Source organism: Heterodontus francisci, chromosome 17 (assembly GCF_036365525.1).
Source record: "Heterodontus francisci isolate sHetFra1 chromosome 17, sHetFra1.hap1, whole genome shotgun sequence".
Classification (NCBI taxonomy): Eukaryota; Metazoa; Chordata; class Chondrichthyes; order Heterodontiformes; family Heterodontidae; genus Heterodontus; species Heterodontus francisci.
Genome location: NC_090387.1, coordinates 1049767 through 1067015, shown reverse-complemented (window position 1 = coordinate 1067015; position 17249 = coordinate 1049767). Strand labels below are relative to the sequence as shown.

Here is a 17249-nt window from a genome sequence, read left to right as displayed (position 1 = left end):
CTCCTTGCATCCACCTCACAACTTCTATTCCCTCCTAGTTTTGTATCATCTGCAAATTTGGAAATATTACAATTGGTCCCCATATCCAAATCGTTTATATAGATTGTAAACAGCTGTGGCCCAAGCACTGATCCTTGCGGTGCCCCACTAGTAACAGCCTGCCATCCTGAGAGTGACCCATGTATTCTCACTCTCTGTTTTTTGTCTGTTAACCAATTCTTAATCCATTGCAGTATATGACCCCCAATCCCATGTGCTCTAATTTTGTTTACAAACCTCCTGTGTGGGACCTTATTAAAAGCCTTCTGAAAATCCAAATACACCACATCCACTGGTTCTCCTTTATCAATGCTACAAGTAACATCCTCAAAAAAACTCCAACAGGTTTGGCAAATATGATTTCCCTTTCACAAATCCATGTTGGTTCTGCCCAATCATATCATTATTTTTCAATTGTCCAGTTATCTCATCCTTTATAATAGATTCTAACATTTTCCCTACTGCTGACGTCAGACTAACAGGTCTGTAGTTCTCCGTTTTCTCTTTCACTCCCTTCTTAAATAGTGGGGCTACATTTGCTACTTTCCAGTCTGCAGGAACCCTTCAGAATCTATAGAATTTTGAAAGATAACCACCAATGCATCCACTATCTCTATAGCCACCTCCTTCAATACTCTGGGATGTAGCTCATCTGGTCCAGGGGATTTATCAACTTTCAATCCAATTAATTTTTCGATCCCTCTGTACTGCAGCATTCTGTGGTCTCTATCCATTTAAATAATATACTCCTTTTCTGTTCTTCCTGCCAAAGTGAACAACTTCACATTTTCCCACATTATACTCCATCTGCCAAATTTTTGCCCACTCGCTTAACCTATCTATATATCTCTTTGCAGATTCTTTTGTCTTCCTCACAACTAACTTTCCTACCTATCTCTGTATCATCAGCAAATTTGGCTACCCTAAACTCGGTGCCTTCATCCAAGTCATTAATAAAGATTAGGAGAGATGTATCCTGGTCATATGCTTTGAATAGGGAGGAGACGATATGAGTGTGTTTAAGATTAATTTCTGAGGTCTTGTGGTGGGATGAAGTTGAGTTGTAGATAAGGTGGAGTCAGCTTGGAACATTGATGAACCAATGTCAGGTTGATTTATACCTCTGAGCAGGTTCCTGTCCTTGAGCTCGCCCACACTCTCTTTTGCCTGTTGGGATAGTATTTTGTGGTTGTAATCATTTTGAATTTTCCTATCGATGTTCTGTGTCACATTGGCCTGGTTGAGAGACTGCTACACAAATCCCAGAACAACCCACGCAGGTCACAACTTGGGCTTCATTATGCTGAATCCCTTTGCTCCAACTGCTAATTCCCTAATTCCCATGCAGATGAATGTCAGTTGGTAACTCGCCTCGGGTCAGGAAATTGTGGGTTCAAGACCCATTTCTGCTCTTCAGTGCTTAATCTAGGCTGACAGTTCAGTGTATTACTGAGGCAGTGCTGCATTGTGAGGTGCACCTTTTAGCCCCTCCACTTCAGCTGGACGTAACTGCTCCCATGACACTATTCAAAGAAGAGGCCTCCTAGTATCCTCACCAGTAGTTATCTGTTATCTAACACCCCAAAGTATTATAACCTTAAGGTTACAGCATTGAACTGGCAACTAAAGTCTCGCTACCAGACCCGAACTCGACTACATGGGTCAGGCTCAGGTTGGGTCTGTACTCTGCGTCCAGCATTTGGGCTCAGGTCGGGTCAGACTGGACTGGACTGTTTTGTTTCGTATCATTTTCATTTTAATCTACGATTTTTTTCTGTTTCAATAATATGTTATTTTCGGGTCGGGCATTTAAAAAATGAAAGGACTCGGGCCCGGGTCAAGTTGGGGTTGGCTGTTGTCAGGTCGGGGTTTTAATTTTATACCCGAGCCAGGCTTTACTGGCAACTCAGTTTCTGATGGCAACTTGTGAAATTAAGTTCAATAAAGTTGTGGACTGGCACCAGGAAAAAAAAATGATCATGATGGATTGTTCTAAAAACCCAAGAGGGCTCATTAATGTCCTTGAGGGAAAAAAAACCTGGAGCACTTACCCAGTCTGGCAGTGGGAATGGGCAGTATGTATTGGCTTACCAGTGTCCTCAGCACCCCAAGAATAAATTAAAGAGATTAACTACTTATTTACCTTGCTGCTGTTTGTGGGATCATGCTGTGAAAATTGGCAGCCATGTTAACCTACATAACAATGAACTGCATTTTTCAAAAAATAAAGATTGGAACCTCCTGAGAAGGTGAAAGGGGCTATATAAATACAAGCTGTTTTCCAGTAGCATGTTATTGAAGCTGCTGAATGCTAATAACTGTTCCTGCTGAATTCTCACTGTTTTTCTTTGGGCTGAGGTTCCTTGATTGTATATTAGTATTTGCAAGCACCCCTCTGCATTGGAACTGTTAGCATCAGATCTGCAGTTATGGTTTTGGCATTGATGGTTAGTGGTGTTAAGGGGAGTGCTGATGATTTCTTGATCCACTGCAATTTCTGAAATTCACACGCCTCTAGCTCCACTAAATGGCCCTCAGCTGGCTTCAGACCACTGAGCCATTCACATCAGTGAGCGGGGCAGGGTGTGCATTGTATCACAGCACCAACAAGGGTACACACACACATAAGGAAACTGTGTGTGTGTGTACACGCTCACCCGTGAGGGCACTCACTGTCACTGCTGGAAACTAGTGTGGGTAGTCTCCTGATCCCTCTTGAAGCCCTATAACTGACTTTCATTGGTGAACCAAAGTTCAAAACACAAAATACTGCCAATACTCAGCAGGTCTGGCAGCATCTGTGGCGAGAGAAACCGAGTTAATGTTTCAGGTCAGTGACCCTTCATCAGAACTGAAACTAATCATCAGTTAACTCTGCTTCTCTCTCCACAGATGCTGCCAGACCTGCTGAGTATTTCCAGCATTTCTTGTTTTTATTTTATTAGTTTCATGGCACTGTTATTGAGACTAGCTTTCAATTCCAAATTTTTTAATTAATTAATTGAATTTCTGAAATGAATTTAAATTTCACTAGCTGCCATGGTGGGATTTGAACCCATGTCCCCAGGGCGTTAGCCTAAACCTCTGGATGACTACTCCATGGGGCGACACAGTGGCGCTGTGGTTAGCACCGCAGCTTCACAGCTCCAGCGACCCAGGTTCGGTTCTGGGTACTGCCTGTGTGGAGCTTGCAAGTTCTCCCTGTGTCTGCGTGGGTTTCCGCCGGGTGCTCCGGTTTCCTCCCACAGCCAAAGACTTGCAGGTTGATAGGTAAATTGGCCATTGTAAATTGCCCCTAGTATAGGTAGGTGGTAGGAGAATTGAGGGACGGTCGGGATGTGGTAGGGAATATGGGATTAATGTAGGATTGGTATAAATGGGTGGTTGTTGGTCGGCACAGACTCGGTGGGCCGAAGGGCTTGTTTCAGTGCTGTATCTCTCTATGACTCTATGACTCCAGTAACATTCCCACGACACCACTGTCTCCTCTTCTGGGTGGCACTCAGTTTGTTGTTGTAGTTACTGGTTGCAAGTTGTTTCTTTGAGCCTTTGTCATTCTGGCTTCAGCCCTGCCAACCTCCCCACCATCCACTCAACCTGAATTGGAAAAGATTCCTTGAATCCTAATATCTTAGTTATGCTCGTGCTGCTGCTCTCTCACATAATCCCCTTGTGTCTCCTTCCATTCTCTGCCTCTTGTGAAGTGCAACAAGTGTTCTATGTGATTTTTTTTTTGTATGAAGATTGATGCTCAGTTGCTGTTCTTTAATAGTTTTTTTTTTCTACAGCTCTGCTTGCCAGGAGATTCTTTTGTGGTTCCTGCAGAAATCAGAGCCACCAGTAGCTATGTTGGTATTGAAGGAGTTTGCAGGCCTGGCACGATCGATTCCTGTTCCACACCCGCTGTACCACTTCACAGCAGGCAGTGAGGGAGGCGTAAAACTCAGTGTGAAGGCGGCAGTGAGGTAGGAGAGTTCTGTGAATGATGAATCGTAACACCGATAAAATCAACAACTGGCATTTTTGCAGCACATTTAACATAGGATCGAAAGGGAGAGCGAAGAGAGGACACGAGAAGTCATTGGCGGATAGGATCAAGGAAAATCCTAAGGCTTTCTATAGGTATATCAGGAATAAAAGAATGACTAGAGTTAGATTAGGGCCAATCAAGGATAGTAGTGGGAAGTTGTGTGTGGAGTCAGAGGAGATAGGGGAAGCGTTAAATGAATATTTTTCGTCAGTATTTACAGTAGAGAAAGAAAATGTTGTCGAGGAAAATACTGAGATACAGACTACTAGGCTAGATGGGATTGAGATTCACAAGGAGGAGGTGTTAGCAATTTTGGAAAGTGTGAAAATAGATAAGTCCCCTGGGCCAGATGGGATTTATCCGAGGATTCTCTGGGAAGCCAGGGAGGAGATTGCAGAGCCTTTGTCCTTGATCTTTGTCGTCATTGTCGACAGGAATAGTGCCGGAAGACTGGAGGATAGCAAATGTTGTCCCCTTGTTCAAGAAGGGGAGTAGAGACAGCCCTGGTAATTATAGACCTGTGAGCCTTACTTCGGTTGTGTGTAAAAAGTTGGAAAAGGTTATAAGAAATAGGATTTATAATCATCTTGAAAAGAATAAGTTCATTAGCGATAGTCAGCACGGTTTTGTGAAGGGTAGGTCGTGCCTCACAAACCTTATTGAGGGTGACCAAACAGGTGGGTGAGGGTAAAGCCGTGGATGTGGTGTATATGGATTTCAGTAAGGCGTTTGATAAGGTTCCCCACGGTAGGCTATTGCAGAAAATACGGAAGTATGGGATTGAAGGTGATTTAGTGCTTTGATCAGAAATTGGCTAGCTGAAAGAAGACAGAGGGTGGTGGTTGATGGCAAATGTTCATCCTGGAGTTTAGTTACTAGTGGTGTACCGCAAGGATCTGTTTTGGGGCCACTGCTGTTTGTCATTTTTATAAATTACCTGGATGAGGGTGCAGAAGGGTGGGTTAGTAAATTTGTGGATGACACGAAGGTCGGTGGATTGTGGATAGTGCTGAAGGATGTTGTAGGTTACAGAGGGACATAGATAGGCTGCAGAGCTGGGCTGAGAGATGGCAAATGGAGTTTAATGCGGAAAAGTGTGAGGTGATTCACTTTGGAAGGAGTAACAGGAATGCAGAGTACTGGGCTAATGGGAAGATTCTTGGTAGTGTAGATGAACAGAGAGATCTTGGTGTCCAGGTGCATAAATCCCTGAAAGTTGCCACCCAGGTTAATAGGGCTGTTAAGAAGGCATATGGTGTGTTAGCTTTTATTAGTAGGGGGATCGAGTTTCGGAGCCACGAGGTCATGCTGCAGCTGTACAAAACTCTGGTGCGGCCGCACCTGGAGTATTGTGTGCAGTTCTGGTCACCGCATTATAGGAAGGATGTGGAAGCTTTGGAAAGGGTGCAGAGGAGATTTACTAGGATGTTGCCTGGTATGGAGGGAAGGTCTTACGAGGAAAGGCTGAGGGACTTGAGGTTGTTTTCATTGGAGAGAAGGAGGAGGAGAGGTGACTTAATAGAGACATATAAGATAATCAGAGGGTTAGATAGGGTGGATAGTGAGAGTCTTTTTCCTCGGATGGTGATGGCAAACACGAGGGGACATAGCTTTAAGTTGAGGGGTGATAAATATAGGACAGATGTCAGAGGTAGTTTCTTTACTCAGAGAGTAGTAGGGGCGTGGAACGCCCTGCCTGCAACAGTAGTAGACTCGCCAACTTTAAGGGCATTTAAGTGGTCATTGGATAGACATATGGATGAAAATGGAATAGTTTAGGTCAGATGGTTTCACAGGTCGGCGCAACATCGAGGGCCGAAGGGCCTGTACTGCGCTGTAATGTTCTGTGGTAAACCATTCTATGGCACTTCACAGAGGCAGAACCGATACTCCACCTTCAACTCCCAACAAAAGTGCAAGGAGCTCATGGACTTCTTTGTTGAGCTGTATAAAATGCTAGTTAGGCCACAGCTGGAGTAATGTGTACAGTTGTGGGCACCACACTATAGGAAGGATGTGATTGCACTGGAGAGGGTGCAGAGGAGATTCACCAGGATGTTGCCTGGGCTGGAGCACTTCAGCTATGAAGAGAGACTGAAAAGGTTAGGGTTGTTTTCCTTAAAGCAGAGAAGGCTGAGGGGAGACCTGATAGAGGTATACAAAATTATGAGGGGCATAGAATGGGGAGATGGGAAGAAACTTTTTCCCTTAGCGGAGGTGTCAATAACCAGGGGGCATAGATTTAAGGGAAGGGGCAGGAGGTTTAGAGAGGATTTGAAGAAAAAAAAATTTTACCCAGAGGGTGGTTGGAATCTGGAACACACTGCCTGAAGAGGTGGTAGAGGCAACATTTAAGAAGTATTTAGATGAGCACTTGAAATACCATAGCATACAAGGCTATGGGCCAAGTGCTGGAAAATGGGATTATAATAGGTGCTTGATAGCCGGCACGGACACCATGGGCCGAAGGGCCTGTTTCTGTGCTGTATAACTCTATGACTCTAGGCCAGTGGTTCAGCTTTCTCTGTTGATTCCTCCTCTTCCCCTTGCCCACTGAGTCAAACCTGTCCCGGCCCTCTATCCTAACCCTGAACATGTTTTTTCTCTAGTTTCTCTCTTATCTCCTCTCATGACCTTTCCAAGCCCATCTGTCCATTCAACCCACCTTCTGCTTCCTTAACCGCATTTCCATTAACTGTTGACCACTCAGTTTCACTTCCTGGCCCCCACGTTAGCTGCTATTGTTAACGGTTTCTTCTCCCCAGGTACTGTCCCTTTCCCCTCCTCAAAAAAAAATACCCTTGATCCCACATTGCAAACTACTGCTCCATCTCCAATCTTCCTTTCCTCTCCGTGTTGTTGCCTCCCAAATCTGTGCCCATCTCTCTTGCAACTCCATGTTTGAATCCCCTAAATCAGGTTTCCATCCCTGCCACGGCACAAACATTTCTACTCAAAGTCACAAATGTCATCTTATATAACTGTGACCATGTTAAACTATCTCTCCTCATCCTGATAAACCTGTCTACAGCCTTTGACAATTCACCTCCATTGCCTCTCTCTTGTCCAGCTGGGTGGAACTGCCTTCGTCTGGTTTCACTCTTATCTATCCATTCGGAACCATGGAATCACTTGCAATGGCTTCTTTTCTCGCTCCCACTCCGTTACCTCTGGTGTCCCCCCCAAAGGCCTATCCTTGGCCCTCTCATATTTCTCATCTATGTGCCACCTGTTAAACTCCAGAAAGTTATGGGAGGATAATGCTGGAGCCTATCTGTACTCAGTTTCATATTTATTGTACAGAGTAAAAGGATTTACAAACATGTAGCTCCTCACTCAAACCTCCACCAGTTTCAGTAAGTGTCTGCTTATAAGTACTCATGTGAGACCACAATTAACACCCTCCACCTGCATATAATTAAACAATTGATGCACAATTAGCAGATTAATACTACCCCCTCGGCAACACAAAAATATGCAGTCAACTTCCATGTATACACTGATGAAACCCAGCTTTACCTTCCCACACCCTTACCCTGCCTGGGGATACTCTGAGACTGTGTGTTTGCATTAATCAGTGACGAAGATGAGGCTTTGTACGAGAAAATGTCCTCGGAGCAGTGGCTGACCGAGTGCCTGGCACATTTACTGAGCAACCTGCAGGAGAGCAGCCTTGCTGGAGATTTCTTCATCGAGTGTTTGAAGGTAAGCAGGACGTTGGTGGCACACTGCTTCAAGACAGCTCCTCGCTGCCTGTTAGGTGGGGGACGGGATGGGGTCCAGGCAAGAAGGGGAGCTAAGCCTCCTCTGGCGCTGCTTCCTGCTCCAAAAAGAACAAACTGGACCCTGAGAATGGAGATCAGCAGAGAAGCAAGGAGGCTGCTCTGGATACAAAATGCAGCCAAATCTTGCAATACGAGAGTTTACAGGCTAATTTGATCTTTGGGTCAAGCTGTTTCATGTCAATATTTGCTGAAGGCATTGACTCTTGCTTCACCCAAATGGCCATTTGTGCTGACAGTCTGATCCTATCACCTAACATCTACACCTGCAGAGATCACTGAACACCAGCTAACTTCCTTCACTCCTTAGTCGAGGAATGATTAGGCCGATTATAGCCCCTTATGTGGATGCTGGCTAAGATCAGCAAACGACACAGAACCTGGGTTTGTCGTAGTCAATGTGGTCCAGCTACTCGCTCACAGATGCTGAGCCCCATTGGAGCAGGTTATTGGGTTAGCTGAAATCCTAGTGCTGCGGGCTGCGTGAGTCCTCTCCTAGGTTGAGACGTTTCATGCAGTTCTTCAGAAATTTATTGAACCAAAATGAAATCAGTGATCCTGGAATCATGATGCTGCAGTGCACCCATCCTGGAATCTTGGCCACCCACACCACAGGGTATGCTGTGATCTTTACAAGGAGGCTTGATTAGCACTGTTGTGAGAGGGGATGCGAGGACCCAGCAAATGGAGCCATCAGCATTGAGACAGTGGCAAAGGACAAGGATGCAGGAACTTGCTGGAACTACATCTGTCCTACAGGCGCTCCTCATTGGCTGATAAAAGATCACCACTGATAGCGGCAATGACCCTGCAGTTGGATGAGGAACCACAGTGGCGTTCAGCAGTAATGGCTGCTCGTGTAATGATGGGGCAAAGAACGATATAAAGTGCTGAGCTTTGGAAAGGTGTAGTTTGTGTGAATGTTATTGGGCAGTGTGGTCTGACGGTACAGATTCAGTGAGAGGTAATGCATGTGTGTGTCTGCTCTCTTCAGGGTCTGACATGCTTAGCGGGGGAGACGGATGGCAGGCCTGCACTGAGCCACGCTGATGGTCTGCCTGAGTTCGAGCAGCAGGAGCAGCAGCTGGTCACCTTGCAACTTGTCGCCATCTTATGCGAGAGATTCGGTCACTTTGTCCTCAGCAATACTGCTCACGTGAGTTCCACAATCTGTCAGTTCCTGTATGTCGAAACCCTGCAGCCCAGGAACTCAATACAGAACACTTTGGGGGAGCGGGTAACGGTACTGGCACTAGGTACCAATATCCTGGGGGGGAGATTTGTTAGTGCTCTTCGGGGGGGTTTAAACTAAATCAGCAGGGGAATGGGAACCTAAATTGCAGTGCCAGTGTACAGGCTGTTGAGAGTAGTGAGGTAGGGGATAAGGTTACAGGGACGCAAGAGGGCACTGGCAAGCAAGAAGAACTTGGTTTAAAGTGTGTCTACTTCAACGCCAGGAGCATCCGGAATAAGGTGGGTGAGCTTGCAGCATGGGTTGGTACCTGGGATCCTGATGTTGTGGCCATTTCGGAGACATGGGTAGAGCAGGGGCAGGAATGGATGTTGCAGGTTCCGGGATTTAGATGTTTCAGAAAGAACAGAGAAGAGGGTAAAAGAGGGGGGGGTGTGGCATTGTTAATCAAGGAAAGTATTACAGCGGCAGAAAGGACGTTTGAGGACTCGTCTACTGAGGTAGTATGGGCCGAGGTTAGAAACAGGAGAGGAGAGGTCACCCTGTTGGGAGTTTTCTATAGACCTCCGAATAGTTCCAGAGATGTAGAGGAAAGGATAGCGAAGATGATTCTCGACAGGAGCGAGAGTAACAGGGTAGTGGTTATGGGGGACTTTAACTTTCCAAATATTGACTGGAAATACTATAGTTCGAGTACTTTAGATGGGTCTGTTTTTGTCCAGTGTGTGCAGGAGGGTTTTCTGACACAGTATGTGGACAGGCCAACCAGGGGCGATGCCACATTGGATTTGGTACTGGGTAATGAACCCGGCCAGGTGTTCGATTTAGATGTAGGTGAGCACTTTGGCGATAGTGATCACAATTCGGTTAGGTTTACCTTAGCGATGGGCAGGGACAGGTATATACCGCAGGGCAAGAATTATAGCTGGGGGAAAGGAAATTATGACGCGATTAGGCAAGATTTAGGATGTGTAGGATGGGGAAGGAAACTGCAGGGGATGGGCACAAACGAAATGTGGAGCTTATTCAAGGAGCAGCTAATGCGTGTCCTTGATAAGTATGTACCTGTCAGGCAGGGAGGAAGTTGTCGAGCAAGGGAGCCGTGGTTTACTCAAGAAGTTGAAGCGCTTGTCAAGAGGAAGAGGGCGGCTTATGTTAGGATGAGACGTGAAGGCTCAGTTAGGGCGCTTGAGAGTTACAAGCTAGCCAGGAAGGATCTAAAGGGAGGGCTAAGAAGAGCAAGGAGAGGACACGAGAAGTCATTGGCGGATAGGATCAAAGAAAACCCTAAGGCTTTCTATAGGTATATCAGGAATAAACGAATGATAAGAGTTAGAACAGGGCCAATCAAGGATAGTAGTGGGAAGTTGTGTGCGGAATCAGAGGAGATAGGGGAAGCGTTAAATGAATATTTTTCGTCAGTATTTACAGTAGAGAAAGAAAATGTTGCCGAGGAGATTACTGAGATACAGCCTACTAGGCTAGATGGGATTGAGATTCACAAGGAGGAGGTGTTAGCAATTTTGGAAAGAGTGAAAATAGATAAGTCCCCTGGGCCAGATGGGATTTATCCTAGGATTCTCTGGGAAGCCAGGGAGGAGATTGCAGAGCCGTTGTTGTTGATCTTTAAGTCGTCATGGTCGACAGGAGTAGTGCCGGAGGACTGGAGGATAGCAAATGTTGTCCCCTTGTTCAAGAAGGGGAGTAGAGACAGCCCTGGTAATTATAGACCTGTGAGCCTTACTTCGGTTGTGGGTAAAATGTTGGAAAAGGTTATAAGAGACAGGATTTATAATCATCTTGAAAAGAATAAGTTCATTTGCGATAGTCAGCACGGTTTTGTGATAGGTAGGTCGTGCCTCACAAACCTTATTGAGTTTTTCGAGAAGGTGACCAAACAGGTGGATGAGGGTAAAGCCGTGGATGTGGTGTATATGGATTTCAGTAAAGCGTTTGATAAGGTTCCCCACGGTAGGCTATTGCAGAAAATACGCAAGTATGGGGTTGAAGGTGATTTAGAGCTTTGGATCAGAAATTGGCTAGCTGAAAGAAGACAGAGGGTGGTGGTTGATGGCAAATGTTCATCCTGGAGTTTAGTTACTAGTGGTGTACCGCAAGGTTCTGTTTTGGGGCCACTGCTGTTTGTCATTTTTATAAACGACCTGGATGAGGGTGTAGAAGGGTGGGTTAGTAAATTTGCGGATGACACGAAGGTCGGTGGAGTTGTGGATAGTGTCGAAGGGTGTTGTAGGGTACAGAGGGACATAGATAGGCTGCAGAGCTGGGCTGAGAGATGGCAAATGGAGTTTAATGCGGAGAAGTGTGAGGTGATTCACTTTGGAAGGAGTAACAGCAATGCAGAGTACTGGGCTAATGGGAAGATTCTTGGTAGTGTAGATGAGCAGAGAGATCTTGGTATCCAGGTACATAAATCCCTGAAAGTTGCTACCCAGGTTAATAGGGCTGTTAAGAAGGCATATGGTGTGTTAGCCTTTATTAGTAGGGGGATCGAGTTTCAGAGCCACGGGGTCATGATGCAGCTGTACAAAACTCTGGTGAGGCCGCACCTGGAGTATTGCGTGCAGTTCTGGTCACCGCATTATAGGAAGGATGTGGAAGCTTTGGAAAGGGTGCAGAGGAGATTTACTAGGATGTTGCCTGGTATGGAAGGAAGGTCTTACGAGGAAAGGCTGAGGGACTTGGGGTTGTTTTCGTTAGAGAGAAGGAGGAGGAGAGGTGACTTAATAGAGACATACAAGATAATCAGAGGGTTAGATAGGGTGGATAGTGAGAGTCATTTTCCTCGGATGAGGATGGCAAACACGAGGGGACATAGCTTTAAGTTGAGGGGTGAAAGATATAGGACAGATGTCAGAGGTAGTTTCTTTACGCAGAGAGTAGTAGGGGCGTGGAACGCCCTGCCTGCAACAGTAGTAGACTCGCCAACTTTAAGGGCATTTAAGTGGTCATTGGATAGACATATGGATGTAAATGGAATAGTGTAGGTCAGATGATCGGCGCAACATCGAGGGCCGAAGGGCCTGTACTGCGCTGTAATATTCTAATTCTAATACAGTGCTATCTGGGAGAACAGGTACTGGCATTGGGTACAGTGCACTCTGGGAGAGCAGGCGACTGGCACTGGATACAGTGCTATCTGGGAGAGCAGGTACTGGCATTGGGTACAGTGCTCTCCGGGGGTGAGGATGTTGGTCCCATCAGTGCCCCATTTCTCGGTTAACACCATGGGCGAGAGATACAAAATGTTCACTGAAGTGACTCACTATAAAGAGCACTTGGGTCATGCAGTGCCGGTTCCTCGCTCGGTCATTTAGAGTGCCACATTCGTTCAAAAGGATGAAGTAATTTCTCCACTGAACGTATTAATGCACGCACAGCATTCAGTGAGTTCTGACCCCAGAGTGTTGTCATTTCTCCTGAAACTTAAAGCAATGGCGGGCATTGACGAGACTAAAGGGCATCACCAAGCACTCTATTGGGGCCAGTTGAGCATTCCTAGTATTCTGAGGTTTATGGATACTGTGAACAACTACTGAGAACGTGATTGTATCTGCAGGTTTGTGAGCAACACAAATAGATTCCTGTGACAACATCCATATTAGTCTAGCCCACTTCAGTAACATTCCTGATATTGTGCTTTGTTGCAGATAAATGCATTCTTTAAAAACAAATAATCATTTAAGACTGGACTCGTCTGACATGGAGTCAGAAATTTGTCAGCAGTTACAATTAAATTCTAATTGACTCGAGCATTTATAAACAGCTACAATTGCCTGGCCAAGCTTATTTTCACCATTTGACCAAAGACCCTGAAGAGGCAGGGCAGATTAGATAACAGTGATTCTTGACAATGCAGCAGCCCGCTGATGTCATCACAGTGCGCCAAATTGTGCACATGCGCAGCTACATCTTGCCAGGACTAAGTGGCACATGCACGGGATGACGTCATCACGCAGCCCTAACATCATCGCGTATACGCATCTGGTCCATCTTCGCGCATGTGGGGGAAGCGGCCGGTGCGGAGGAGGGGGAGAAAGCGAGTTGCTGAGGGGGGAGAGCGGCTAGTGGGGCGGGAGCTGGTAGCTGCGTTTGGGTGAAATCAGCCCTGTTCAGTCATGTAAAGGAATCTCAATAACGAATTGGCAGCACATTTTATACTCTGCCTGATTTTCGTTTCCATCGATCGGGGTGTCAATTAACTATCTTCCAATGGAAATTCAATCATAAAATTCCTTTTGTATTTAATAGGGTTACTGGAATATTAACTACATAGTAGCATATTACTGGGTTTCCATCCAAATTAATGTAAGGTTAGTTTGCTAGAACGATCTAGCCGTATGCATTTCCTGTGATAAATTGAGCAGCGCCATCTTTAATCCTGGCGGCTGCCTGAACATCGCAGACACTGACATTCCAGTTGAAGAGCCTACATTTGCGCATGTGCAAGTACTGAACCACCTAGTGGTTACGTTGTCATAGAGTCATAGTGTCATAGAAACAGGCCCTTCAGCCCATTGTGTCTGTGCCAGCCATCAAGCACCTACCTATTCTAATCCCATTTTCCAGCAATGGCCCGTAGCCTTGTATGCTGTGGTGTTTCAAGTGCTCATCCAAATACTTCTTAAATGTTATGATGATTCCTGCCTCTACCACCTCTTCAGGCAAATGCAGCCTTAAATAAAGCTGTATACAAAAACGAAGGAGAAAAATCAAACTGCTCCAACTACCATGGGATCACCCTCCTTTCTATTGCTGGGATGATCCTGGCTAGAATATTCTGAATAGGCTTGTGCCTACCATTGCGGAAAAAACCTCCCAGAGAGCCAGTGTGGTTTCAGAGCAAACAGAGGCACCACAGACATGGTATTTGCACTCGGACAATTACAAGAAAAGTGTTCTGAGCGAAACAAAGGCCTGTACGTCACTTTCATAGACCACACCAAGACATTCGACACTGTGAGGAGAGATGGACTTCGGAAAATTCTTGAAAAACTTGGATGCCCACTCAGGTTCCTGGCAATAGTGAAGCGGCTTCATGAAAATCAAAATGGACAAGTCAAGCACAACAGTGACCTCTTGAGTTCCTTCCGAATCTCCAATGTCGTGAAGCAGGGATGTGTGCTGGCCCTGACCTAATTCGCCATCTTTTTCAGCAAGATGCTGCAGCAGGCAATGGAAGACCTTAAAGAGGGAGTTTACTTACGCTTCTGGACTGAGGGAGGCCTTTTCAACCTCAAGTGTCTTCAGGCTCACACAAAGACACAAGAAAAACTCATCTGTGAACGTCCTTTTGCTGATGACTGTGCTCTGCAGGCCCACAGTCAGTCAGACCTGCAATGTATAACAACACGTTTTTCCGAGGCGGCACAACTCTTCAGACTAAAAATCAGTTTAAAGAAAACTGAAGTCCTGCATCAGTCTGCACCCCAAGAAGAATATAGACCACCAAGCATTGTCATCGAGGGCACCGAGCTGAAGGCAGTCAAGCAATTTACTTATTTAGAGAGCATCATCTCATTTGATGCCATCATAGATAAGGAATTGGACAAATATCTTTCAGAAGCAAACAGAAGATTTGCCAGACTGTACAAACGTGTGTGGAGCAACTGCAGCCTCAGAGCACAGACCAAACTCAAAGTGTACAAAGCCATAGTCCTCACAACCCTTCCGAATGGCGCCAAGTCATGGGTCCGATACCACCTTCATGTACGCCTTCCAGAGTGCTTCCATCAGCACTGCCTTCGCAGCATCCTCAAGATCTGCTGGCAGGACTGCATCACAAACATTGAAGTCCTGGAAACAGCCAACATCACCAGCATCGAGGCCATCCTCCTGCAAAGCCAACTCTGTTGGGTGGGTCACGTCCGGATGGAAGACAGTCGCCTGCCCAAGATCCTGTTGTATGGAGAGCTGACCACTGGTAAAAGGAACAGAGGGGTCCCATGCAAACCTTTCAAGGACTGCCTGTAGATGTCCCTCCCTGTGTGCCCCATTGACCATCGCCAGTGGGAAGCGCAGGCCGTAGATCATGATGCCTGACGATGCTACAGCAGGAGGACTATAGACACCTTTGAGACTGAGCGAAGAACCAGCATGAACGAGAAAAGGAGTAGAAGGATAGATCCAATTGCCCCCAGAAGCGACTACACCTTCACTTGTACCCGCTGTGGGAGAATCTGCTGGTCACAGATAGGCCTGTCTAGTCAGGTAGGCCTGCAACCGATGACTAAAAGCTTCTCAAAATCTTCGTCCACAAAGAAATGCCAAGAAGATATTAGCAGCTAAACATCACAATGCTCCAAAGCTCAAACCACCCATGAGCAATGCAATAGGGCATCAGCTGGTACATATAATAGTGCATCGATCACACCTCAAATATGTGCCACAGTTTTACCAGAACATTACATAGTCATAGTATAATGTACTGGGGGTTACATGCAGTAATACACTGTGGGTTGCCCTAGCACTGTGCATCACACTGTGTAATTCTCTTGTCATTATTTTAAAACTGTACATTCTCTAATTTGTCATGAGCAGCATTATCGGAGAGGAGATTTGCTAGAACTTTGAAAATATTGATAGTTTATCACCACCTTAGTGAAGGGGAGAGATGTTCCCTGCAGTGTGATGTCCAGACTGCTGTTAACAGCCAGCAGAATCTGAAATAACATCTTTATTGCTGCATTTCAGTAATAACACGATTGTGCTGCAGGTCATTGAATTTGTCATCGCAACATTGGAGCGTTCCTGCATGAACCTGACTCTCAGAACTGAGGAGACTGTGGAAGCACAAACTCTGAGTATGGGAATGGGACTGATAGCAGCCATGCTGGGTGGAGCTGTCCAGGTGAGTGAGAAAAGAGCAGTGTTGGTGTACAAGCAGTGTTTACATGATTTATGCAGAGGCAAGACTCCTTCCTGCATCAGTGCTCAGGATTGCATCAAATTATAGGACTCTGCTTAATCCACAAAACATGGGGTTGGTTCCAGTTAGAGCTTTTCATGGTGCACATTTACAGACGAGGCACTCCAGTAATCCCTCCCACTCCCTGTCCTCCTGTCGCCGTCTGTGCTGCTGATGTTCCCTCGTCTCTTACACCCCACGCCACAATCCCAGCCACATGCTGCCATTGAAGCCCCTCGGTCTTGTTACTGGTGCTCCAGTTTTTCAGGGTGGGAAGCTATCGTTATGATGAGGAACTTGAGATACTGGATTATTCCCACTGCAACAGAGAAGGGCAAGAGGAGATTTAATTGAATTTATTTTTAAATAATGATGGAGTAAATAGGGAAAGACTATTTCCTGTAGTTGGGGTGGGGGAGGGGAATCAGTGACAAGGGGGTCATCAAACTAAAACTATGACTGAGAGTGAGAAGAGAGACTTGGATAATTTGTTTTACACAGTGGGTTGTTGCCCCATTGGCTGAAGCAGAGATCATTGCAGCTTTTAAGGGAAAATTGGATAAACATTGCAGCAAAGAAAGGTACGCAGAGGGAGCGGGACGTTGGGATTAGTTTGGGATTGATATGGAGAGAAGTGGGGGGGTGGTGGTCAGTGGGATCAGATTGAGATTGATGCAGGCTATGGGGAGATCTCTGATCATACTGCCTGTCTCTCTGCAGCTCACCTCAGCAGACTTCGATGCTATGAAACCGATGTTACCCAGGCTTGAGCAGATTGCAGCTTTACATCCTGACCCTGTTATACAAGAGTTGGCATCAGACCTGCGCATTACTGTCGCTACCCATGGAGCATTCTCCACTGAAATGGTTGCCGTGGCTGCACACAGTGCCATGGGCAACCAGAATAAACATGATGACAAATCGACAGAGCCCAGCCAAACGAAAGAGGCCGATGCAGTGACTGACAGCCACCGACATTCACCCACTTCATGCAGAGCGGGTGGGACAGATCGCAAGAACAAAGCCTCCTCTGGCAATTCCCCCAGCAACTTCCACCAGGTTCTTCAGGCAGCCTTTGATCCCGAGATACCCACGCGAGCAGCTGCTCTAAGGACAGTTACCCAGATGGTTCAACAGCGCAATCCTGCTGCCCTCAGCAATCAGGAGAAGGTTCTGTCAGTGAGTTTTCTTATTATTTTGGGATTATCGCCGGCAGTTGTTGTAATAGTATTGCTCAGTGACTGCCTTCGTTTTGTGAAATGCTGTTCAGGAAGTTCGGTA

General features: G+C 46.1%; 1 protein-coding gene across 2 annotated transcripts in view; it reads left to right on the top strand.

Moving 5' to 3' along the window:
• tango6 (transport and golgi organization 6 homolog (Drosophila)) overlaps positions 1-17249 on the top strand; it is a 209881-nt gene that overhangs the window by 113136 nt on the left and 79496 nt on the right. For both annotated transcript variants that reach the window (XM_068048952.1, XM_068048951.1), the window contains 5 exons: positions 3828-4004; positions 7648-7774; positions 8846-9007; positions 15777-15911; positions 16689-17147. In XM_068048952.1, coding sequence (XP_067905053.1) covers positions 3828-4004; positions 7648-7774; positions 8846-9007; positions 15777-15911; positions 16689-17147 — 1060 coding nt within the window. The remainder of the gene's footprint in view (positions 1-3827; positions 4005-7647; positions 7775-8845; positions 9008-15776; positions 15912-16688; positions 17148-17249) is intronic.